Raw genomic sequence first — 27,234 nt, forward strand, 5'->3', positions numbered from 1 at the left:
GCTGAGAATGATATATCAAAATACTTTCTATCTTATCTTGGCTTTATAGAAAAGCAGCTCTTCAAAATTGAGGGTTTTTTGTGACTATAACATGTAACATACTCAAGATTTATTGAAGAAATTTAAACTAGTATGTTTAATTTTTTCAGGATATGTATCATTTTTACATGTGAAAGTGCATTTTATAACTCTTTAAGCTTTATAGCTTTAATGCCTACACACCCACCTTTCTTTTAGTAATTGCTGTGTTTTAAAAATCGCCATTATGGGAAATGCACAAAAATCGACCTAGCAGTTTCTACCTGGCATTTTAGAGATTCTGTATTACTGTTACTGACTTTTGGCTTAGAAAGTCGAGCCAAGGGGATACTAGGTTGCCAGAAAAACTTTGCTTACAAACAGAAAGCATTTCTATGTCAAACTTCTGCTGAAGGACAAATTGTTTTGGTTAAGTTGCTGTGGAATTTGCCTTCCATATAAATTTTTTAAAGTTAAAAGTTTTGGAAGGTGGTATGTTTTGCAGGTTTAACAGTGAGGCAGTATTGAGATCTGTTGTTGTATACTTGTATGACTTGGTTTTTAATTCAGAATATTAAGAGCTTATTATAAAATACTGTTAAAATAGCTGTAGTATATACTGTTAAATTGTCCATTGCTGTACCTTTCTGTTTGAACATAAAAGAACTGTGTCCTTTTACTGTGTGTGATCACCAAACCTATCTCTCTCTCTCAAAGTCTATTCTTAACTCGTTTCTTCTAGACCTCTGCTTTAACTGCTCAGCTGGTGGATGACTCAAGGATTGAAAGTTGTTATTATTCTAGTTGGATTATCTCTTGTATTTTAGTAATCTGGCCTAGTTTTGCCATGGGTTTGAGGATTCCATTCTATAATGACCTGACTCAGGTCAGTTGTGAGCCTGGGTCATACTTGCTTCTCCTGAGCCCTCTGAAAATGATTAATTCTGAGGACAGCCCAGAGATTAATGTTTATCTCAAGCCAAGGAGAGGATAGTCTACCGGATAGATCTTTGGAAATGACTGCACTAAATATAAATCAGTTGATGAAACTACTGTGTTCTAGGCTGTACCCTGGGGCCATACCAAAACTGGGCTTTGCCCCTTTCTATAAAGAAAGGGTACTAGGCTGTATCGTCCTAACATTTGCCTGAAAGTATGTTATTAATCTGCTTGGGCTGCCATAACAAAGTACCATAGACTAGGTGTCTTTAACAGCAATGAATTTTCTCACCGTCTAGAAGGTGGAAATCTAAGATCAGGGTCCATCCAGCAGGGTTCAGTTTCTTGTGAGGATCTGTTTCTTCCTGGTTTCAGATGGCTGCCTTCCCACATGCCCTACTCTCTGTGCCCCCACAAAGAGGGGACAGAGTGGGCAAGACGCTGTCTCTCTCCCTCCATATAAAGCCACTGATCCCATCATGAGGGCCCCACCGTCATGACCTAATCTAATTCCCAAAGGCCCCATCTTCAAATACCATCACATTGAGGTTTAGGGCTTAAATTTGGGGGGAACACAAACCTTCAGTCCGTAAGAGTATGTGTACTTCCCCCCAGTGGGATTTAAGAGTTGCAGAATTATCTTTCCCCCAGAAGTGTGTCACTTTGATTTAAAGTCCAAGATGTGTGAAATAAATAATAAATTACAACATGGAGGATGTAAATATGTTTCACTGACTACGAAGGAGTTATATCTATCGGTATATAAGACTTGGTTATTAAAAAAAGAGACTTGGTTATAGTTCCTTTACTTGACATTTCCTCTTAAATACAGAGGATCCAATTTTTTCTTTTTTTTCTTAGTGCTTCTGACTTTTGTTTTTTCCTTTAAACTTTATAATTCAAACCAAATGCAGCTTGCCTATGCTTTTAGATTGTAAGATTTTATGGGACATATCTGCCATGTTTTATAGAGGGCAAAAAAAGTTTGCTTAACTGACACAGATCTACATTTTACTTTCTTTAATAAGTATTTATTTTGCAATATTGGTTACTGCCATTGTATAGACCTCTGAAGATAAGCAAATGTAACTGTATCAACAATCTAGTTGAATCTCATAAAATTATTTACTCAGTAAAATTTAATTTCTGTAAATACTCTTTTGAAATAGTATCCCCATACTACAATTTCAAATAAAAGTTAAAACAGTTATTTCAGTAGGTATCCTAATAGACATTTCGCAGTTTTATTGGATATTTAAAATTTCACCAGCCTACCAAGTGTTTAGTAGCTTCCTACAAGTATAAGAAGCACAAGTTTTAAGACCACAAATGTTAGTAATATGGAAAGAAGAGGTTACCATTTTCTATGTTCTGTGGTATAAATGAATTTGAATTTTTTTCATACTCATGGACATACCTATATAGCCAGTTTCTTATTCTACTTTGTATGTTTTTATAAATTAAGACAACTGAGCTGTAATTTGAGTCTCATTTCAAAAGGTTTTTAATCTATTTACTGTCCTTATAATGAATCTTCAATTATTTAATCCCCTAGAGTATTTATTACCTTTACTTTTTTCATTAAAATAAATATTCATGACTGAAGCTGTATAAAGAAATTTCAGTTAAATTAAGACAGTTTGTTTAGTCTATGTATTTAAAAAAAAAAAAAACTCCCCCAAATTCTAGAAAGGTTTATCTTCATTTAAATTTACTGTGAAAGTTTCTATTTATCATCTAATACCTACTCCATATTAACTATCTCTGCAACAAGTAGTGGTTGAGTTTCATTTTAAAATAATAAAAATAACCTTAAGGGTCAAGTGGAATGCAAACAACATACTTAGATTTAGTTTTTTTTTATTATGTGAACATTTGTTTTTCTTCATCATACTTAGAATATTCCTTTCAGTTTAAGCCTTAGATAAAGGTGTTATACCCTTTATACCTCTTATTATCTGCTTTGGAATGAAATGTTATTTATATCTTCAAAGTAAACTTCAGAATTATTTTTTAGATAAAGGATTTTTTAAATCAAAGATAAATCATTAAGATAAAAGGAGCTAATATAATACAGATATGTTTAAGTGTAGTATTCAAAAACAACCTCTATTCCATTTAATATAGATTTATAATGGTAGTAGCTACACATTTAGGCCAAGGCAATTTGTATTTGTTATTTACTCAACAAATATTCAGAAATATAACATTGGGCATTTCTAGAATTTTTCACCGAAACTTGATATATCCTTATCTGTCCCTTATGTAGTATTCAAATTTATATTGACAAATCAAAGAGATGTATAAGATGGGTGGTTGTTTATTTGGGATCTGATTCTAAAATGTTCTCAAAATTGTGTATTTTGAGACCTGAAAAATATTTATCAAAATTTTTATATAAAATGTTAAATTTCTTTAGGATTTGCCTAGAGCTGCTCTGATAACTGAGGATCTACCACAGCTATCCATATAATTTTTGTTTTAGAGTCTCTAAAACAGTGGGATTTATCCTAAGTGAGTGGTCAGATTGTATGTGTGTGTGTTTGTGTATTTCAGACATTGTAAGGTCTAGAAATAATCAGTGGTTCTGTCTTCTTCCTTTCTTCCTTTTTTGAATATTGTAAAATACCTTCATTTGTTTTGTATTATTAAATTATTCCCTCTTAAATTAAAATTGGGATGTACCAGAAATAAAACTTTCATCTCATTTTGTATTATAAGTCAGCCTCAACTACCTTGCAGTCATTTTCAGTTTAAATATTATAAAAATAGATTTCTTGTAGTACAGAATAAAACTCAGCATCTCATTAGGTATAGATTTTTATGTGGAGGATGGTTTCTTGAAATAGGCTTTTGCCTTATCTCTTTCCATCTTTCAGGCATTGAAAAGTGCACTTTGGTCTTTTAACTCAGTGGTACTTTATAACATACTATTCTTCCCGTCACTGTAAAAAATTGATGCATGGGTAAAAATATCTCTTTTTATATTGCAAATAAATTGAGCTTGTTATAGTCCCCTCTCTTCATTTTCAGGAAGAGGCAGAAATCCAGGCAGAACTTGAACGTTTGGAAAGAGTCAGAAATCTTCACATTCGAGAGCTCAAAAGAATAAATAATGAAGATAATTCACAGTAAGTCATTATTCATATTTTACAGTTTTACGTGATAAAAAGTTTTTTATCTCCTGTGGAGAGCATAAACACGATATTTCCGTGTTGGGGGGCTTCTCAGAACACTTAGAAAAAGATCCAAAGTCCTTCCCATATTTTCAGAAGGCCTTGTATGATCTGGTCCTTGGCCACCTCACCACCCCCATCTCTGTCATCCTCTCCTCATTTATATCTTGTGCACAAGCCGGCCTCCTCCAGCATGTTTATTTAGCACATTCCCATCTCTGGACTTTTGTGCTGGCCATTTCCTCTGCCTGAAGTGTTCTTCCTCTAAATATCTGCGTGGCTTATTCCTTATTTCACTCCAAATAATCATTAGAGAGGCTGTCCTTAGGCCACCCTGTATAAGATAGAAGTCTTTGCCTCACTCCATCCCTTCTCTCAGTATCCTTGCCTTGCTTTATTTTTTCATAGCATTTATCACTACCTGGAATTACAGATTTATTTTTCAGTTATTATTGTCTGTCTCCTCACATTAAAATGTAAGCTACACGAGAGCACAGACTTAGTTTTATTTTTGCTATATCCCCAGAGCCTAGACCAGCGCCTGGCACATGCTGGGCCCAAAATAAATACTTGTTGACTGAATACCAAAGTTACTATTACAATAGTGAAGGAGAAATTATTTCAGCTGGCAGTAGTTCAGTAAGCCACAGTTGAAATTATTTCAGCTAACAAGATTTATGCGAAAACTGTAGAAGAAATAGAAGTTTAAGTTACAGCCTCTGTCCTTATCCATGCTTATCCAATGAATGCTATAGATCCTAAATGCTAAAGGAACTCGAAAGAGGAGAAAATAACTGAGGACTGGTGGGAGCTTTATGAAGAAGACAGAAATTAGGCAAGGCACTACTTGGATTTAATTGATGTAAAGGAGAGGAAGAGTGTCTTTTTATATTTTATAAGACTTGTGTCATTTAAAGCTTCATGACCTAATATGAATGTCGCAATTGGAAATGGCTGGTTTCTCTTATGAACTATAAATATCTTGCTTAAAAGAGGGCCTATTCATGATCATTTGTGTATGTATAATTCATAAATATACAGATCCTTCCTGTGCGTAAGGTGAATAAAATAATATATTTATGGAATAACCCAAAATGTACCAGATGAAAATTCTAATTAAGCGGATAGGACAAAACTAATTTACAGTTGTCTCTTCTGAAAATTATGTTCAAACTTATTTGTGGATATGACTTAGTCCACTAGATGAAAATTAAGTGAATTGTTATAGCTTTACATTTCACTTTAAAAGTAAACAGAGGAGCGCCTGGCTGGCTCAGTCAGTAGAGCTTGCGACTCTTGATCTTGGGTTGTAAGTTCTAACCTCACATTGGGGGTAGACTTTACTTTAAAAAAAAGCAAAAACAAAAACTTAGTAGATACCTCTTTTATTAACAAGTTCTTCAAGAAAAGAAATTGTCAAAGCTATATCCGATTGATTTTGAATAAAATAATAAAATATATTTATACCTGGAATTAATAAAGCTATCATCGTTTTTATTTTTGTTTTTGTTTTATTTCAAGAGTGCACATTTTGTAATCACGTTTTTTCCGCTAAGCCCTGTCATGTATTAACTGTTGACCTGAGCAAGTTACTTAACTTTTCTGTGCAGTGGTGCCCTCATCTGTAAAATAAGAGATAGTAGCAAGGCCTCCTTCATATGGTTTGCTGAGAAATAAATGAGTTAATACCTATGAATGCTTAATATATAGCAGGAGCAATAAATGTTCCATAGTAATGAGTATTATCTGTGAGAGATTTTCTAAGTTTCTTTTTAAAGCTTTCGTTTTTTAATTGGGAATTGAAATTTTATTTATAGAAGTTCAAAGAGTAAAATTTAATCATGTATGAAGGCCAATTTATACATATAATTATTTTTAATCACATGTCAGTACTACTGTAAAATCTTGATTAACCGTACTCCCAATATAAAAGTATATTTTTCCATGGGAAATAATTCCTACTGAGTAGTTGTGGGATTTCATAAAGCTCTTAGAAATACAGTAGTTGGTAAGTCTTTATCAGAGTGCTATTGGTTATTGAACCTGAATGTTCAGCTAAATGTTAAGTTTAGTGAACACCAGAGAGTTCAGATTGAAAATAGTCATGCAGGTGGAGAACAAAAAGCAGTATAAGATGGAACTCAAAATTAGCAGAATAGTAACTGAGAAAGAAATAGCTCGAAGTAGAAGACAGAGTGGAACTTTATTGTGGAAGGACCCTTTTTGTATGTTTTTTTATGTGCCTAAGTGTCTTTTTCTCCCACCTTAAGGTTCAAAGATCACCCAACGTTAAATGAAAGATATTTGTTACTTCATCTGCTTGGTAGAGGTGGCTTTAGTGAAGTGTATAAGGTAATACAGACTTTTTTTCTGTTCTTAACACTAAAATAGCAAAGATATAGGAGTACATGGTTAAGAAGTACTTGTGTTTTATTGATTCATTTTATGATTTTTTTTGACTGATTTTTATGTCCCTACTCTCATTACAAAAGAGCCTGATGGCTTATGTTGTCTTATCTCGAGTGGAGAATATCCTTGCATCACACTGATATCTGGTACCTCGTTACTAGCAGCCAGTCCGATACAAATAACTGTCATTACAATCAAGAGAGGCAAGTAGCCATTTAATATAGTACATCTATGGAAAGATTGTACCCCTTAATTTAAACATGTGTCACAAGCCTTACATGTCTTGAATTTACCCAAATCTCTACCTATTTTAAGGTCAGTGTTTCTTAAATGCACCTGTATAAATGTAGAAAAATTTTTAGTCACCATGTTCAGTGTTTTGTACCTTCTCTTTTTTCACTTTACCTTGTATCTTTCTGCCCAGCCTTTAAATTGTGTAGTTCCTGGGGCGCCTGAGTGGCTTAGTCCGTTAAGTGTTGGACTCTTGATTTCTGCTCAAGGTCATAATCTCAGGGTCATGGGCTAAGGGTTAATGCTCAGCGGGGAGTCTGCTTGTCCCTCTCCCTCTGCTCCTCCCCCCCCAGCTCACGCACTCTCTCTCAAGTGAATAAATAAATCTTAAAAAAAAATTGTAGTTCCTAAGGTCTTTTATCATTCTATATTCTCCTTTTCAAATACAGGTTTCCCCAGCTATCCATAAGTAGAGCATTCCAGTGAGACCTTTTGTAAGCCAAAATGGCATAAAGGGAAGTGTATCCCCTGCTTTACAAAGTTTGTGTGAGGCCTCTTCACTTTTTTACGAAAGACCTACATTAGTGCCTGTTTTTCCTAACTGAAAGAAATCCAAAGAGGGTTTTCACTCTTTAAAAAAAGCCATTATTGTGGCAGTGTGCATAATATCCATCCTACACTTTCCTTCTGAGCTCCATACATGACTTAGTCTTTTTACCTCACATGGATGCTTCATATGCGTACAAACTCAGGTCTGACACAGAAGTTGTCTTCTTCTCCAAAACTTTTTATTCTAACACTGCTGCTTCCCACAGCTATTGCTGTGGAATAGCTGTGGGAAGCAGCCCATTCCCTCAAGTGAAAAACCTAAGGCCATCCTTTGCTCCACCTTTTCCGTAACTTCCTTTCCTCAACATAAAACCAGTCCCTGGTGCCCACTGCTAACTTATATCATTAAACTCTCTTAAGTCCAGCAATGACCCTTCCCCTCTCTCTCTTAGCTTAAGGCCTCCTTGCCTCTTATTTGCATTGCTCCCTGAGCCTCCTAGCTAATCACCTTCTTTAGGGCTCATTGAGTTTTCTCCAGTTTATTGATGTATGCTGCAGCTGGAGTGGCCTTTTTATAAAATGCAGTCTGATAATCTCACTCTCCTGCTTATGAGCCCCAGGGGCTTCCCATTTGCTCTTAGTTAGGATGAAGTCTTATTAAAGGTTGTACCCTCACCTTAAATTTTTTTTCTTTAAAATTTTTTATTGTTATGTTAATCACCATACATTACATCATTAGTTTGATGTAGTGTTCCATGATTCATTGTTTGTGCATAACACCCAGTGCTCCACGCAGAATGTCCCCTCTTTAATACCCATCACCAGGCTAACGCATCCCCCCACCCCCCTCCCCTCTAGAACCCTCAGTTTGTTTTTCAGAGTCTGTCCTCTCTCATGGTTCATCTCCCCCTCCGATTTCCCCCCCTTCATTCTTCCCCTCCTGCTATCTTTTTTTTTTTCCTTAACATATATTGCATTACTTGTTTCAGAGGTACAGATCTGTGATTCAACAGTCTTGCACAATTCACAGTGCTCACCATAGCACATACCCTCCCCAGTGTCTATCACCCAGCCACCCCATCCCTCCCACCCCACCCCCACTCCAGCAACCCTCAGTTTGTTTCCTGAGATTAAGAATTCCTCATATCAGTGAGGTCATATGATACATGTCCTTCCCTGATTGACTTATTTCAGTCAGCATAACACCCTCCAGTTCCATCCACGTCGTTGCAAATGGCAAGATCTCATTCCTTTTCATGGCTGCATAATATTCCATTGTGTATATATACCACATCTTCTTTATCCATTCATCTGTTGATGGACATCTTGGCTCTTTCCACAGTTTGGCTATTGTGGACATTGCTGCTATAAACATCGGGGTGCACGTACCCCTTCGGATCCCTACATTTGTATCCTTGGGGTAAATACCCAGCAGTGCAATTGCTGGATCGTATGGTAGCTCTATTTTCAACTTTTTGAGGAACCTCCATACTGTTTTCCAGAGCCCTCACCTTAAATTTAATTCCTGTAGAAGACTTCCCTGTTGGTCTCCCTTTTATAGCTCCTTGTTGACACTTTGTGTTTTGTTTTGTTATGTATTAGTATAGTTAGTGGTTACGAGCTTGGGTTCTAAAGCCAGATAGGCTAGGTTTGAATACTAACTAGTACTGACTACTGTTTACTAACTGTATATACTCGGGCTTATGACTTACCATCCTCTGCCTCAGTCTTCCATCTGAAAATAATAACAGTGCCTACATCATAGGATTGTTGTAATTTTTTTTTTTAAGATTTATTTACTTATTTTTGAGAGAGGGAGAGAGAGCAGTGGGGAGGGACAGAGGGAGAGAGAAACTCCATGCTGAGCACAGAGCCCTTCGCAGGGAGGGCTCAATCCCAGGACCCTGAGATCTCGACCTGAGCTGAATCCAAGAGTCAGACACTCAACCAACTGAGCCACCCAGGTGCCCCGGGTTGATGTAATGATTAGATGAGCTGTATCACAGGAACATTGGTGCTTAGCAAATGTAAGCTCATCAGACTATTCTTAGAAATCCTCTCTGTTCAATGAGGCAAGGACTGTGCCTTCTTAGTTTACTGAAGACAAACCTGGATTCTAATTCTGACTCTGGGAAAAAATAATGGGATTTGTATTCAGAAAACTTCAGTTCTGATCTTTGTTCAACTGTGAACCATTTTGTTTTTGTTTTGTTAAGTTGGACAGGCATTAAACAGCATGGGTCTAACCTTCCTCACCCATTAGGAGTGATCTGTGAGCTCTCTTCCAATTCCTGGGTCTCTGATTCGACTACTAGTTCCTTTTCAAGCACTTAATGGTTCAGGGAGGCTTACTCAGGCCACAAACTAGAAAAGATCATAATGGCATGGCTCAATTCTTACATGGATCTAAAAATCACCAAAAGTAGTTAGCACTCACTCAGCCTTAAAGTTAGTTGCCCAGCTTCTGAGCTTTTTGTCATGACCTTTCATGACAGCCTTCTGCCACTGCCCTATAGTATTTGCACTGTTTCTAATATCACAGATAGCTGCTAAGAGGGCCTTTTCTTTTTGAAGAAAGGGCTTATATAGGAAATAGAAAATGCAGAGTGGAGCCTAATAACTTTGTTCAGTACTGACCTAAATACTAAAGACCACTTTCTCCAACTCCTTCAAAGCCTTTTCATGGTTGCCAGGTCCACTGGGAAACAAAACAGGTTGTGAGTCAAAAAAATACAGACTTTTATCTACACCAAGGTGGAAAATATTGAATCAATTGCTCAGTAATTGACCATATTAGCCTTATGGGAAGGGTATACTTTACTCACCTAATCTTGGGAGAAAGATGTGTCATATATATGTCAATATATATTGATAATTTTAATTAGTGCACTTAAAATTTTATTTTCTATTATCCTTTATGCTTTTTTGCATTCTCACATGAACTTTTTAATCTTTTCTCTTTAAGCTTTTAATAATGTAATTAGCTAATGTTTAACACTTTATGTGTTTTACCCCATTTAATCCTCTCAGCAACCCAAACTTTATAAATGAGACTGAGGCTAAGAGAGGGTATTAGCACAGAGTTCTGTAGCTAATAAGTTTATCTGACTCCAAAATGAATATTCTTAACTACTGCATCCTGTATTATTTCTGATCTTAGGCTTTTATAATTTTGTGACAGTTTACCTTTCTTGTTTATATTTAGGTTACCAGTTGATGGGGGGGGGAGTAGAGACTGGGGACCTTCTTTCTAATATGTAAATTTTCAGTGTTGTTGTTTTTTGTTTTCTTTTTTAAAGGGGCACCTTTGTCTGTAAATCACAGCAGAACCCAAATTACTAGATCTTTCTTAAATGACATTCAAGTGTTTTTTTTTTAATTTGTAAATTACCTGACACCTTAAAAGGAATACTGATCATTCTTAATTTTTTTATGTAAGAAATAGGCTGATGATTCAGACAAACCAGTATAAAGCCTCTTGGAGACAACCAGTAAAAATTGAAGACAAGTTGGATATTTAAAGAGATTTTAAGGAATTATTATTGATGTAGTTAGGTGTGATAATGACGTATGGTTATGTTTGAACAGTTTCATAATCAAAGTTTACAGTTTAGAATTTTTTAAACAGTTGGAAATCATTACGAACTTGTTTAAAGAAGTGGGGAGTCGCTAGGAAAGGTAGAGGAAAAAGTTTTGCTTTATCCAGCCCATAAAAAACACACTAGAGCCATCTCTTTGTTGGCTGCTTACTGCTTTTGCCACTGTAGAGGAGCCAGGTCCATATTAAAAAAAAACAAATAACAGCTTTATTGTTTTATCTTGGTTCAGTATATTGGCATTTATGAAACCTGAATGTGAAAATTCACATTAAAGTTTTCTCTGATGTATACGATGGAATTTATATCTTGTTCCCAATAATAAATGTGTTGTTAAATTATATATAATCATAGCAGAGATGATCACCAAAAACTGTAGTGTATATTCTAATTTCATACTGCTATAAAAATTATCACCAAATTAGTTTTTTAAATCTCTTTAGCTATTCAGTTGGTCTTTGGTCCTAACTCTTCTGTGCCTTGAATCCTAGGCTTTTGACCTCTATGAACAAAGATACGCTGCTGTGAAGATCCACCAGCTTAATAAAAGCTGGAGGGATGAGAAGAAGGAAAACTACCACAAGTAAATAGTAATACTTTCTGGTTTTTATCAAGTGAAAATACATTTAATAGTCATGGAGAATAAATATACTCTCTCTTCCTGTAGACATGCCTGCAGAGAGTATAGAATACACAAAGAACTGGATCACCCTAGGATAGTTAAACTCTATGATTATTTCTCCTTGGATACAGATACGTAAGTGAATATAAGGATTTATATTTAAGAAAAAATATGTTTGCTTTTGCTTTCCTTATTCTGTAATGATGATATACTCTTCATTTCATCACTGTGATAGGGATTATTGGATAATGTTTTAGGTCTAATTTTTTCTCTTCTTCATTGTAGGTTTTGTACAGTATTAGAGTACTGTGAAGGCAATGACTTGGATTTCTATCTGAAGCAACATAAATTAATGTCAGAGAAGGAAGCTAGGTCTATTGTAATGCAAATTGTAAATGCACTAAGATATCTCAATGAAATCAAACCCCCTATTATACATTACGATCTTAAGCCAGGTAATTAATAAAATTTGTCTAAATTTTTTTAAGCTCTAAAGACTGTAGTTTTTAAAAGTCATATTAAGTTATCTGAAAACCTGCTTTTTGGTGTAGTTTATTAAAGTCAGTGGAATACTAGAAGAATGTAAAATGCCCATTGAATCACCACATTTTAAAATTATATTTTAAATTTACATTTTTTAAATATATATCTATTCCCCCAGTGTCAGCTAAAGTAGTAAATATAATGCTTTTCATCCATGTATCATTAAAAAAAAAAAACTTTATATTTTGTTCTTAGGAAACATCCTTCTGGTAGATGGCACAGCATGTGGAGAAATCAAAATCACTGATTTTGGTCTGTCCAAGATCATGGATGATGATAGCTATGGTGTAGATGGAATGGATCTAACTTCTCAGGGGGCAGGCACTTACTGGTAAATGTATAATTTAAAATATTGAAATTGTCTAGATGACTTTTTATGAGTTTAGTTTTTATTTTCATGTATCTTTGAGATTACGGTGGTGAGGGTACTAATATGAAGTTTGAGTCAAGAGGGAGATTACTGTTGTCAGTCTTCTTTTCTCGTCAGATCTTAACTGTAAATGTCAGCAAAGTGAAGGGAGAAGAACTTGGCATTGGCAAGTGACTTGAGTGTCTATTAGCCAGGAACTCCTTACATGGAGAATCATGGATTTTCTTCTGTATGTTCAAGTGATGTTTATCATCAGTAAAAATACTTGTATGAAGATAACATCCTGACTATTACAAGCAGTAGCCATAAGCATGACGTCCTCTCTGTAGAGGTTCTGTGGTGGCAGTTTATATTGGAGATGGAGGTTTTGTTGATCATGCATGGGAAAGAAGTTTGGAATATTCCTAGTCTTTGGACTTGGCTCTCAGAAATCCCTTTTCATAACTTCATACATATAGACTCTAGATAGAACTGTAGATTCACAGGTCTAAGTCTGAATGAATGTCATTCCCTTCAGAGTACCTAGGTGTTGACAAAAATCACTTCAGTGTGAATTTTCAAACTTACTGTCAAATTCACTTGAAGGAAAGAATATAGACTATAAAATTTCAAAACAAACTTAGTTTAGCAAAAGGAGTGAGATTGTAATTGGTGAGATAACTGTACTCAACTGTATTGAACAAGATGGAGACTACAAACATAAATGTGACATTAGGGTTTCTGGAACAGTCTTCACACAGTCTAGGCACATAATAACCAGTTCCACAAGATGCCCTTGGTCTGTATGAACTTAACTTTTTTTTTTTTAAAGATTTTATTTATTTATTTGAGAGAGAGAGAATGAGAGACAGAGAGCATGAGAGGGAGGAGAGTCAGTGGGAGAAGCAGACTCCCTGCCGAGCAGGGAGCCCGACGCGGGACTCGATCCTGGGACTCCAGGATCATGACCTGAGCCGAAGGCAGTCGCTTAACCAACTGAGCCACCCAGGCGCCCTGAACTTAACTTTTCATGAACAGGGATTAGTCATGTTCATGTGTTCTTTTAAAGCCATTTTACTTTCAAATTCTGCTTGTAGCATTTTCTAGGAATATGAGTAAGATAATCATGGATTTTTCAGCCTATATTTAAAGAAAATTGTCATTCAAACTAGTAACCCCCTAAAAGTTGGTATCTTCAATCAGTAGTCTTCTGACTTTTAGAAACAAGTCTCCTTCACAGAGCTCTGGATTCCATGGAAGATAGCTTAAAATAATAGATTTAGACAGTTCTAAATAATAGATCGTCCTTCCTCTGCAGAGACTCCCACTATATTGTTTCCCTCGCACTCAGGTTTTGCTTTTGGAGGGCTGGGCAAGGAGATTTACCTCTGACAGGTGGGCTAGAGCATTTCCATGTAGTAACCTGGAATGTATTTCCCACAGAAACATGTTTTGGAAAAATGGTTAGTTTCCTATAGTCATAGTAGCTTTTTTAGCTTTATATTTGGTAAACTGGGATGTCCTGTACGGTCTTTCGGGAATACATGTAAACTGTTTGTCAGTATCACTTAGAAGAAAATCAGTTTTGTCCCTCATTCCCTCTCAGGTCTCAAATGCAGTCATTCACTAAATCCTGGTGGTCATTTCTTCCCAAATAGCTTTGGTGTCTTTCCTACAATTCCTCTCCTTGCTTACAGCTTTTTGTCTCAAGAGACAGTGTAGCATAGTGTTCAAGAGCCATTCTTGTTTCATAAATCTACACAAAATATATACTTTTATTCATAAAACAAATCTGGCTTTTTACTTGATTTGGGGGGTAGGAAAGGATTTACATTACAAATGAGTTATTGGTCATCTTTGGTGGTTCTATTTCAAGAAGTTTGTTTTTTTTTTTTCTTTTAAGAAATCTGTGCATATCTTGCTGAAATTTAAAAATGATTTAAGCATAGTATAAAATTAAAGGAAAAGAATTAGATTCCCATTTAGCTGTATTATTCCTTTCCAGGATTTTTTAGTTTATCTAAATTTTAGAGGTGGGAGATGCTTGCATCCCTGCTGGATCTTTTTATTTAAAACCTAAGGTGTGACAAATTTATTTTTACCTATCCTTTATATAAAATTATGAACTTACAAATAGCACTTAAAAAGAGAAAATGGTATTTTTGAATACTTTATATATTTCAGATGTTGCTAGGGTTCAAAAACTGCACAGTGAATGGTAAGAGCTCCTTGCACTGCTCATAGTTTAGAGTGATTTTAGTTTAATGCCGTAATAGAGGTACCATAATATCTGCTGGTTACATGGGGAAGAAGCAAAACTCAGCCTAGAGGGAACAGAGGTCCATTCGGTCTTAAGAAAAAAGGTACTCACCAAATGAATTGGAGTGGTTAAGGAAGGCATTAGAGATGATCATATTAAGAAGCATGCGGGGGCAGGGAGGTAGTGTGGGGAGCCAAGTGAATGGTCTTTGCTGAGCCAGTTGCTTCTAGATTAGAATGGGTCTGTGTTACAAACGAGCTATGACGGCTTACCTTGGCAGTGCATGATGTTGCAGTTTTCTAAACAGAAGAACCAGCTGGTCAGATATGTGTTTTAGGAAGAGAATTGCTTACAGTTTGAACACAGGTGAAGGGGCATGGGAGATCATTTATAATTGCTTACTTAAATTAGAACATTATAATTTCTACTGAAAATATATTAACTACAGAAATGAAAAATGTTAGTATATATAATACACGTACATAATACGTATGTGTTGCATACTTTATCACGAAGTTGTATGTTTTGGCTCTAGAGTCAGATGATAAAAGGATGTAAATGCTGCAAAAGTTTGATTTTCATTCATGAAAGTCTTAAGGTTTTGTGTATGAGTGTTCTAAAGGTATGTTTAGAAGGCTTAACTTACAGATTGTTAATAGTATCCTTTCCTCTTTTCTCCCCAAAAAACTGTAGGTATTTACCTCCTGAGTGTTTTGTAGTTGGAAAGGAACCACCAAAGATTTCCAACAAGGTTGATGTGTGGTCAGTCGGCGTCATTTTCTTTCAGTGTCTTTATGGTAGAAAGGTAAGTTAAAGTATGCAAGATTCTGCTCTGTGGAGAGAAGTTGAATTTTCCCTCGTAAATGTAGTTTAACTTGAAGTCAGTGTAGATCCTTCTAAGGAAAGCCAGGCCTTTGTTCCTTGCTAAAATTTTCATGGATCAGATTATTTTAATGTCACAGCAGCTTTCTTGATCTGCTTTTTGGACCCCCCCCCCCAATAAAAGAAGAAACTATCAATTGTGCTAACATTTTCTGCTCTTAGGGATACTCAAGCCAAAACACTCCATTCTCTCTACTTGCTCACATTACTTCCCCCATTCCTAACACCCCCCCCCCCACGCCGCATACTCAGTTTGGCCTGGGCATAGGGTCCCCTTGTGCTTCCTCAGGGAAATTCCATCAAACTTAGTCTTAATTCTTCCCAAACCTCTTCCCACACCTCTTTATTTTGAAGTCAGAGCTACAAGCTGCCATAGATACATCAGTGTGGAGAGAGGGGTTAAGGGACTTCTCAAGGGAAGTAACCTCAAGTTAGGAACAAACCCAGAGCTGTCAGTGAAGGATGTACCGTGTTCAAAGTATTTTATCCTTTGGAATTTTCACAGACGTTTCCACTGCTTCTTCTTTAATCATATTTCCATTTTTTAAACAGTCATAATAAATTTTTAGATTTTTTTCGTATTTTTATTTTATCTTAAATATGTTGCAGCGGCATTATTTTCTGTGCTATTCACCATGTTTAAGCTATGTTGATGATTGGTTAGATGGGTTTACTCAGCCTTCTATCAGTTATAACCTTGTTCCCATGACAATGCATCCCAAGTTACCAATAACTAAGAAGATTTTTTAGAACACAGATCATTTATATTTTGGATTCACTGATAATTACTCTGTTTTCTAAACTTTTTTTTTTTTTTTTAAGCCATTTGGTCACAATCAATCACAACAAGACATTCTTCAAGAAAATACAATATTAAAAGCCACCGAAGTCCAGTTCCCTGTAAAACCAGTTGTAAGCAGTGAAGCAAAGGTATTACATATATGTAAATAGGTTTTGTGAAGTAAATTTCGTAAATTGTGCTTAAAGTAAGTACAGTTGACTTTTGAACCACATGGGTTTGAACTGTACAGGTCCATTATTGTGAATTTTTTTTTAACAGTACAATACTATAAATGTATTTTCTCAAGATTTTCTTAACATTTTCCTTTCTCTAGTTTATTGAAAGAATACAGCATATAATATGTATAACATACAAAATATGTATTACTCGACTGTTTATGTTATCGGTAAGTCTTCCAGTCAACACTAGGCCATTTGTAGTTAAGTAAGTTTTTGGGCAGCCAAAAGTTGTATTTGGATTTTCAACTGCGCCTCTAACCCCCCACATTGTTCAAGGGTCAGCTGTACTTACTGGTAAGTAAAATACAAGGGATTGCTGCCACAGTAAAATCTGCCCATTAGGCCTTTGGTTTTCATCTTTTAAAGACCCAAACACACATCAGTTTGCTTTGAAAATTAGGGAAAAATCACAAGACCTTTATGTTTTATATATCAGCTTATGTTAATACTGGGATATTTAAGTATACAAGAAGTAGTAATAATAACTACCATTTAGTGATTATGTGCCAAGCATTGTGTTGATACTTTATCTTTTAACAACCTTATGAGGTATAGATCAGTATCTTCATTATTCCCATTTTATAAGGAAGCCAGTTAAGCCATAGCAGAATCATATGAGCTAGTAAATAGCAGAGCTGTGGCCCACAGTTTTCACTCTGGTAGACTCCAGAGTTCACGGTTGACCTTATGCTGCCCTACAGTAGCTCTTGAGAAAGCATGACCTCTTCATCCCCTCTGCTTCCATGTAGCAGTCTATGACTCAGTGACGAATGGCTTCCTGTAGTTCTAATCCATCTGTCTAGTAACATGGAATAGCATTTGTAATTAACAGCAAAATGTTTATGGTACTTAATATCTTTCCATTTTCATCCTCTTGGCCTTTCACATTTGTATTTTCACTCCTGCTTTGTTACACTCATCACAAAGCTCATTTCTCTGTGATCCCTGTTGGGATCTTTTTAAACCCTATGAAATTCCTAAGAAAAACACATGAAGTTCCCATTTTTGTCTGGTATGAATAGTCTAGGCCATAAAGGTAATTTATAAGCAGGCATTACATAGTTTCTGTATTTTTAGAATGTAGATAGGCACTGCAAGATATTGCCACTGATTGAGGTCATAGTGACCTTCAGAATTGAAAATGTACTGGTTTTTGTGAATCGCAAATGGTCTGGTATTTCATTTTGTCTGTTACATCTTAATTGGCTTTAGCAAGTTATTTGGATGACTTTTAGAAGATAATTCATTATGCTTCAGAATAAGAATATCACACTTTTTTGTAAGGTAAATATGGCTGCTTAAAAAGAACTTGACAATGCTACCATCTAAATTTTGTCTTCCTTTTCTATCTGCAGCATCAGTGGTAACAAAAACTAAGTAAATTAACTGACAAATGACCAGGAATGAGTATATAGTGCCAAAAAGAAGTCCCATTTAGGCCTCTCTGGCTCTAGCCTTAAACTCTTCATAGGCACCACAGTCACAGATCTGGGAGGCAGAGGGGCACATTGTTTTTTGTGGGGTTTTGTATGTGTCTGTTTTTTTTTTTTTCCTTTCAAACCTCGTCCTTACAGAATACACCTTTACCAAGTACCTCCACTGACCTGGTGGTCTGGGCATCTTAAGTACATTTGCTCCTTGTAGGCTTCCTCATCTCGCTGTCAGCAGCTTTTCATCTTCTCAAACTCTGCCTTTAACAAATCAGTCACCCCTCCATCTTAAATTTCAAAGACCACTCTGAAAATGATTAAGACCTAAGGATTCAGAAAGATTTTTGATAAATATTAGTAAGCTAACCAAGGTATAAGGATAAGAAGAGCTAGGTTTGTTTTTAGAGAAAAAATTACTTAAAATGAATTTCAAACGAAGGTGCAAAATACTTTTTAATGTGATTAAGCTTTGATTTTAAAGTTGTGTATCTTAGTTGTAGTTTTCCTGCAATGCTTTTAATTGATGAATATATGTGGAAGTTAGGAATTTCAAGACAAGCTAAAGTTATTTCTACTGTAAATAAAGGAAATGATCAGTTAGCCCTTGTAAAAACTCGATATTATATTATTTACATATAGAGAGAGAGTGAAAGAAGCCAGGCAAAAGAGAACATAAGCTGTAATTCCACTTAAGTTCAGAGCAACCAAAACTAAACTCCAGTGGATGTTCAGGATAGGGAGGATCTGACTAGGTCAGGGGCAGAGCCAAAGCCTAGACGACGGGGGCAGGACATGAAAAGATTTAGGAGATTCTCATTCTGGTTGCCAGCTACATAGAGTCGCTTTGTGTGCTGTTAAGTACACTTACGATTTGTGTACCATCTTGTTAGATTTTTTTTTTTAATACAGAGTCTGAAGGACAATATATAAGAACCAGTTTGAGAAGGAAAAAAGATACTGATTATATGCCATTATTTAGTTTTTCTAGTACTTACACACAATATCAACCTAGGAAACAAACCTCAGTAGAAGTATCACTTCAGTGTTCCCTTCATCTTAAGAAATTCATTATGCTAAAAAGGAAAAAAAATATGGCAAAAAAATGGCATCATACCCTCTAGCCAAAGTACACAGTAAAATGGAATGAGGGTGGGAGGGTTGTTTTAGCAGAAGAAAAATTCTAGAAGTCTGGAATTATATAAGGAGAACTGCAGCTTTCTGTATTCAACATAGTATTTGCAAGTTCTTGCCGGAGCAGTTAGGCAAGAAACAGAAATAAAAGGCATCCAAGTTGGAAAGGTAGAAGTAAAAAGGTCACTACTTGCAAATGACATTATATATAGAAAACCCTAAAGACTGCACCCAAAACTGATAGAACTAGTCAACAAATTGAGTAAAGTTGCAGGATACAAAAATCTGTTGCATTTCTGTACACTAATAAACTATCAGAAATTAAAATATCAGTCCTATTTACAGGTGTTTCAAAAAAAATAAAATACCTAGGAATAAATTGAACCAAGGAGGTGAAAGATGTGTACTCTGAAAACTAAAACATTATAAAAGGTATTGAAGACAGTGCATATAAATGGAAAGATACTCCTTGCTCATGAATTAGAAGAATATTAAAAAGTCTGTACTACCCAAAGCAATCTAAAAATTCAATGTACTCCCTATCAAAATTCCAATGGCATTTTTCACAAAAGTGGGTCACCCAATCCTAAAATCTGTATGAGACCACAAAAGACTGAATAGCAAAAGCAGTCTTGAGAAAGAACAACAAAGCTGGAAGCATCAAACTCCTTGATTTTGAACTGTATTTCAAAGCTGTAGCAATCAAAACAGTATGATATTGGCATAAAAACAGACAAATCAGTAGAACAGAAGAGAGAGCCCAGAAACAAACCCATGCATACATAGATGGTTGATTACAACAAAAGAGCCAAGATTATAGAGTGGAAAAAGGACAGTCTCTTCAGTAAATGATGTTGGGAAAACTGGACCGCTGTCTTAAACCATACACGAAAATAAACTAAAAATGGATGAAAGTCTTGAATGTAAGACCTGAAGCCAATAAACTGGAAGAAGATACAGCCATTAAGCTCCTTGACATCAGTCTTGGTGAGGATTTGTGGATCTGACACCAAAAGCAAAAATAGACAAGTGGGACTACATCAAATGAAAAACTACCTGCCCAGCAAAAGAAACCATCAAAAAAATGGAATCGCAACCTACCAAATGGGAGAAAATATTTGCAAATCATAGCTGACTGATAAGGGGTTAATATTTAAAATATATGAAGAGCTTATACGACTCCATAGCAGAAAAACAGTCAACGGGCACCTGGATGGCTCATTTGGTTAAGTTTCTGGCTCTTGATCTCAGCTCAGGTCCTCATCCTCAGGGTCATTAGTTCAAGCCTCATGTTGGGTTCCATACTGGGCATGGAGCCTACTTTAAAAAAGAAAGAAAAGAAAAGAAAAATCTGATTTAAAAATGAGCAGAGTATCTGAATAGACGCTTCTCCAAAGACAATATATGGCCAACAGGTACATGAAAAGGTGCTTATCGTCACTAATTAGGGAAATGCAAATCAAAATCATAGTGAGGGGCACCTGGCTGCCTCAGTTGGTAGAGCACATAACTCTAAATCTCAGGGCTGTGAGTTTAAGCCCTATGTTAGGTGTGGAGCCTACTTTAAAAAAATAAAAACCACAGTGAGATATCACCTCATACCTGTTAGAATGACTATTTAAAATAATAAAGATAAGAAATAAGTGTTGGCAAGGATGTGGAGAACAGGGAACCCTTGTGCACTGTTGGTAGGAATGTAAATTGGTATGGCCACTGTGGAAAATAATAAAGAGGTTCCTCAAAAAATCAAAAATTTAACTACACTATGATCCAGTATTCTGCTTCTGTGTATTTATCCAAGAAAAGGAAAACACTAATTGGAAAACATACCTGTACCACCATGTTCATTGCAGCATTATTTACAGTACCCAAGTCTATGGCCATACCACCCTGAACACGCCCGATCTCGTCTGATCTTGGAAGCTAAGCAGCGTCGGGCCTGGTTAGTACTTGGATGGGAGGCAATAGCCAAGACATGGCAACAACCAAGTGTCCATCAGTGGGTGAATGGCTCAAGAAAATGTGTATATATACAATGGAATACTGTTCAGCCATGAGAAAGAAGGATATCTTGCCAGTTGCAACAACATGGATAGACCTTGAGCACATTACGCTAAGTGAGATAAGTCAGAGAAAGATACCGTATGATCTCACTTACATGTAGAATCTTATTAAAAAACAAAGCAACCCAAGTTCGTGAGTACAGAGAACAGACTAGTGGGAGGCAGAGGGTGGGAAATGAGCGAAATCGACAAAGAGGGTAAAAGGTACAAGCTTCCAGTTACAAATCCCAGGGATGTAATGTACAGTATGGTGACCAGAATTGGTAATACTATATATTTGAAAGTTGCTATGAATAGATCTTAATTTATCAAAAGAAAAAAATTTTTGTAACTGGTGATATTAACTAGTCTTATTGTACTCATCACTTTGCAATATACAAATATCAAATTAAGTTGTACACCTAAAACTAACAATGTTATATGTCAGTTATACTTCAATTTTTTAAAAATAATTACCATGTCATCCAGGAAGTCCAGGGATCAAACAGGTATTTATATGCCATTGCTCACAGCAGCATTATTCATAGTAGCCAAAAGGTAGAAACAATGCAAATGTCCATCAACAGATAATTGGATAAACAAAATGTGGTATATACATGAAATGGAGTATTATTCAGCCTTAAAAAGAGACTAAATTCTGATACATGTGACTACATGGATGACTCAAACATTATGCTGAGTGAAATAAGCTATACACAAAAGGACAAATATTGTATGATTCCACTTACAGAATAGTGGTTACCAAGTGCTGGTTGAAGGACGAGTGAGGAGTTGTTTAATGGGTACAGAATTTCAACTTTTGTTTTGGATATTGGATAAGTTTTGGATGATGAAAATGATGTGGAGATGGATAATCTTGATGTTTCACAACAAGGTGAATGTACTTAAAATGTCACTGAATTGTACACTCAAAAAGAAGTAAAATGCTAATTTTTATTCTTGGAATAAAATTTTTAAAAAATGAGATGCACCTTCCCTTAATGCACCTTAAATGGTAGCAGTAATCATTTAGACTATAAAGTGAACAACTAAGGGCTGTGAGTTGAGTTGAATTTGGAGTAAGAACTTTATTGCTATGGAATTTTAAGATTTGAATGCTAATGAGATGAAATATACTTATTATCTTAAATGTGTTCATCCTTCTGTGGGAATCAGCTGACTGATGTTTAGAAGGGGCAAAAATTTTAATTTCTGAACTTTTCCTTTTTAAGGCCTTTATAAGACGCTGTCTGGCCTACCGAAAAGAAGATCGGTTTGATGTGCACCAACTGGCAAATGACCCATACCTTCTCCCGCATATGAGAAGATCAAATTCTTCAGGAAACTTACACATGGCTGGGCTTACAGCATCCCCTACACCCCCTTCTTCAAGCATAATTACTTACTGATTTTCCTCCAAAATTGGCATGATATCTTTGAATTGCTTCCAGATACACACTTGAGTTTGAGAGCATTTGATTGTCTTCTGTTGTTTCCTTTTTCACACAGGACAAGGTTGAAAACTATTTGTGAACTGAAGTTCTTCATAGCATCATTTGTATGAGAGTGGATCATGGACCATGAATAAAATGTACACTTTTGACTATGACCTTGAACAGTGAAGGATGACTGTTGCACAGAAACAGGAATACCATGTTAAGAAAAATTGGGGGAACACTGTAAATAACGTTTATAATACTTAAATACAGTTGGTTGTTTAACTAGAGAGTTCTAATATGAAGGGTAGTTTTTCATTATTTAAAAACACATGGAAAAAATATTTCTAACACAAGAACTATAGTGCCTGGATACATTCTTCAGCATTCAGCAGTTAATCTGCTGAAACCAAAGTAAGAACTGAATGACATTTGTGTTTTATAGAATGAGAGAGAATCTTTGGACTTTGGACAAAGTTAGATTTTGTCACTTGCCTATTCTGGCTCTTACCAAGTTGTACCTCAAAACCGCGTGTCCATTTTTGTTTTTGTTTTTTTTCCCCACTAGTCATATTAACAGGAGAGCTGTTATTTCTAGATACTTTACACCTTTGACAAATGAGCTGCTTGTTTTAAAAATCAGTTGAATTCACCAAATATCTCTGGTGTTTTCAACATGTTTGAATTAATTAAGATATTTTCCCTTTGTTACCAGGCCTTGTTCATAAACAAGTGACAGTATGTAACCAAATGCAGATCAGACCAGTTCTATGCAGGATAATGATAAATTCCCTTCTAGCTCTATTGTAAATTGTTGTACAGATGTTGTATTACAGTTACCAAGTTTCAGCAGCTTATTCTTGTACAAATGTTTAAAAATATGGCTTTTCTAATTGGATATTGTATTTTTTTTAAGTCTTCTTGAAGGCGCTTTAATTGCTGCTAAATGATGTTGCTTCTATGCTAAAAAATCTAATGACCTCCTTAAAGGTGCAAGTTGACTGTACATATGTCATAGAGAGATATTAAAGGCTGGCATTCATTAACAATCAAGGCATGTAAAAATGATCCATCTTGGACATACAGGGTTCACTAAATCAGATTCTTGGGTTCTAGGGCTGGGGAGCACATAGATAACTAGATTTATAAATTGTTCATGTTTATCCTACGTTTCTAGAAGGTTCTTATCAGAAAGGTGAGATGATGGTCCCCATAAATAAGTTTCTTGTGGTTTGTACAGATTTGTTAAAATGTGAACATTTTCTAACTGCCTTGTATGGTAGAAACCATTATTTTTCAGGATGTTATATTTTACTCCTGTAAGAATTATTTGTCACATTCATAATGCTGATACTTACATGTAAGTTGTCCATGTTGCCGAAAAAGGAGGTGATAACCACAGATTCTCCTTAATATTGTACAGTTAAACTGTGGCTCTTATTTCTCATGTTGCAAGCCATTTTGTTTCATTGTACATATAGACACATTGTCTCTTTAAGATGCTGCTGAAATTGTAGAGAATGTAGCCAAAACAGTAATAAACAATGACAATTAAAATTTAAGGACTATGAAAATTACATTTCAAGGGAGCTTTGAAGATTTAGGATATTGATCGACTAGGCTCCTTAAGAATCAACTCCATGAATTCTTTAAGTATACTTCAAGACAGGTATCAAGTGCTTCAAGCTGTTAAAGTAAACCTAATAATCATTATCACTGGGTAAGTAACACATAGCACTGTGAGGAGTGGCCTCGGGGGTATACCTGCTCTTCTGTAGATTAAGATAGAAATCCTATTTTTCAAAAATACTGATACGGTAATGAAATGTTAGCATTAATTGAGTGCTTTAGGTGCTGCCTACAAGTTTTTCAGTTTTGTTGTTTGAGTTTTCATCTTTCCAAATCATTAAGTACTGTGTTCATATAGTAATTGTCATTTAAAGTCCTGCATTAAAAGAAAATGCTCGGTTTTTAAAAATTTCAGTGAGATACTCAGTGGACATGTACATCTAATACTAGGTGGAATAAGTGGTGTTGACTAAGTCACTGCATTACCATACTCTTTTCAAATGATTGAAAATGACTGCTAGCGTGGAAATGCAAGAAAACAAGCCACAGCAGGAAACTGCTTCCCTGGTTTCCAAAGATGTATACGAGGTAGATCAACTTAGACACCTACATTTTCCCCAAAAATGCTATAGATTTTGGGTCGTAGGCCACTAACCCAACAGGTACAAGATGACTAAAGGAGCCAAACTGAATCATTTACTCTTCCCTTCACATGGGAAATGGGGGTCTATCGCTGAATAATTTCAGTCACTGTCTATCTTTGGCTCTAATATCTTCTGAAGCTTACATTGGTTTTGGTCTCCTGAATTCTGTCCTCAGAATTAAAGCATGTCTTCTTTCCCTAAGACATGAGCCAAGGGTCTCCCTTTAGGAATCAGCACTGATGCAAGGTAAAATATACAGTTTTTGCATATAATTTAAACATCTTTCTTTGATGTGAATTAGCTGTAGTGTATGCATGTTGAGAGGAAGTGTAGAAACCACCGTAATTTATAAGTCGGGAGTTGAGTAGATTTTTGGTTTTTGTTTTTCAAAAGTAGAGTCAGGTTTATTTTCTGTCATCCTCTTCTGCTAACAAAACTCTTTCAGTTTAAATGGTACATAAAATGTGAACACATATTCTATAAATACCTTATTACACGAAGCCAAAATGATGGAGAGTTTCAGCGAAACATTTAAAGACTATATTGTTCGTTTTGCTGTTCATTAACTTATTAAATACAATGTTGATTGACATGTGATTAGCTATGTTTTAGTGCTATTGTAGACAGCAGTCCTTTTAGCTTAAGAAATTAATTACGTGGCTGTTTGAAATGTGAAAAATTTAGCCTTATACCTTGATACCGACAGGTCTTTCTCCAACCCCACTTTAAATGTTGACATGTTATCTGATCATTAAGTACAACTAAACTTAACAACTGAAGGCTTAATCTAATTCAAAAAGTGCTTTAGCAGCTAATTTTTAAGATTCATCTGGGAAGATGGTGTTACACAAAGATCCTGAATTCATCCCCTCCCATGAGCATTCCAAGTCTACTGCTACCTATGGACCATTTCCCTCTGAAAAAGGTCTGAAAACTAGATGAACTGCTCTCTACAACAAAAGATACAAAGGACTACATTGTGATGGGTAGGAGAGGCAGAGACAGTCTCAAAACAAAAAAACACAAAAACCCAGTGTGGCAACACATTAGGGAGAGAACGCACGAGAGTGGTGCTTCCTCAGGAGGAGCAGAGGCTTGGTGTCCTACATTGGGCACTCCAGACCCTGGGGTCTGCATCTGAGAGAGAAGCCACCAGAACATTTGGCCCGGAAAACCAACAGGGCTGACCTGTAGGAGGTGCCAAAGTGCTACAGGAAACAGTCACTGCTTAGAGGGCTTGCATGTGATTTGGCTCACCCTGAAACCCAGCGAAAAAAGAGCAGCTTCAAAAGCACTTAGCAGTAACCCACAAGCAGAAAAGGATATCACAGGTGCAGAGGTCTTCCCTGAGGAACAAGTGGTTCAAGCCCATTGGGCATGCCCTCCCTGTCCTTGGACTCTGCACCAGGAAGATAATCCCCCATAACATCTGGCTTTGCAAATCAGCTGGATTTAACTGGGAGAGGTGTAGGAAACCAAGTCCCTGCTTTAAAGGGCCAGTGTGCTGTAACAGTCCAAGACCCAGCACAGCAGCAGCATATTGAAAGCGCCTGGGTTAAGAGGGGTTCTGTGGTATAATGGCTAGTAGTCTGGACTCTGAAAAGCCACCTAGGTTATACGTGAAGGAGATTTATTGACTAATTTTAAGGCAAGTGACGGACACAGATCCGTAGGAACTTTCTCCGGAAAGGGCAGTACTGAGGGCACAATTTTTCTTGCCCAATCGTGGCATATTCCCCTGTATATCTGACCCACCCAGCCCACCTCTCAGTAGGCGCCCCTCCAAAGTAGCTATCGCCTCACCACAGCTGGTAGTAAGCCTTGGTCAGGACTGGCTCCCTTTTAAAGTACCTCTGGCCCCAGAGATGGAGGCAGCCCTGCCTATCAGCACATCTACAAAAATCACCACAGGGCCTTGCAACCACCCTCACTGGGAGTTAGCCTCACCCCTCAGCATGCCCACGGAAGTCAGTGTAGTCACACCTGAAGGGTACATGCAGCCCGTCCCACAGGGGAGACCCCTAAAGCCCCTCATTCTGGTAACCATGGGGGAATTGTGTTTCCGGACCTGACAGGACACCAACATATGGATACCTCCCAAACCGGAACATGGAGCAGACCTATATAGCATATAGAAACAAACACAGCCAGACCAAAGGAGACCAAGAGATACGGTCCAAATGTAAGAACAAGACAAAAATCAAAAAATTAAAATGGAGGTAAGCAATCTACCTGATAAAGTAATGGTCATAAAGGCACTCACAGAACTTGGAAGAGTAGATGAACTCAGAACTTCAACAGAGGGGTAAAAAATAAAAGAATGAGCTGAGGAGTACAATAACCAAAATGAAAAACACTAGGGGCAATCAACAATAACAATAACCTGGC

At 36.3% G+C, this 27,234-nt stretch overlaps 1 protein-coding gene across 2 annotated transcripts in view; it reads left to right on the forward strand.

Moving 5' to 3' along the window:
* Window positions 1-24,195, forward strand: part of TLK1 (tousled like kinase 1) — a 152,294-nt gene extending 128,099 nt beyond the window's left edge. For both annotated transcript variants that reach the window (XM_028122422.2, XM_028122433.2), the window contains 9 exons: window positions 3,991-4,088; window positions 6,404-6,485; window positions 11,410-11,501; window positions 11,586-11,675; window positions 11,826-11,995; window positions 12,279-12,414; window positions 15,386-15,497; window positions 16,397-16,504; window positions 22,430-24,195. In XM_028122422.2, coding sequence (XP_027978223.1) covers window positions 3,991-4,088; window positions 6,404-6,485; window positions 11,410-11,501; window positions 11,586-11,675; window positions 11,826-11,995; window positions 12,279-12,414; window positions 15,386-15,497; window positions 16,397-16,504; window positions 22,430-22,606 — 1,065 coding nt within the window. In that variant the 3' untranslated portion in view covers window positions 22,607-24,195. The remainder of the gene's footprint in view (window positions 1-3,990; window positions 4,089-6,403; window positions 6,486-11,409; window positions 11,502-11,585; window positions 11,676-11,825; window positions 11,996-12,278; window positions 12,415-15,385; window positions 15,498-16,396; window positions 16,505-22,429) is intronic.
* The last annotated feature ends 3,039 nt before the right edge of the window (window positions 24,196-27,234 follow it).

This window comes from Eumetopias jubatus, unplaced genomic scaffold (assembly GCF_037043125.1).
Source record: "Eumetopias jubatus isolate StellerSeaLion01/CBP00866 unplaced genomic scaffold, mEumJub1_p1.0 scaffold_3, whole genome shotgun sequence".
NCBI classification, from domain to species: Eukaryota; Metazoa; Chordata; class Mammalia; order Carnivora; family Otariidae; genus Eumetopias; species Eumetopias jubatus.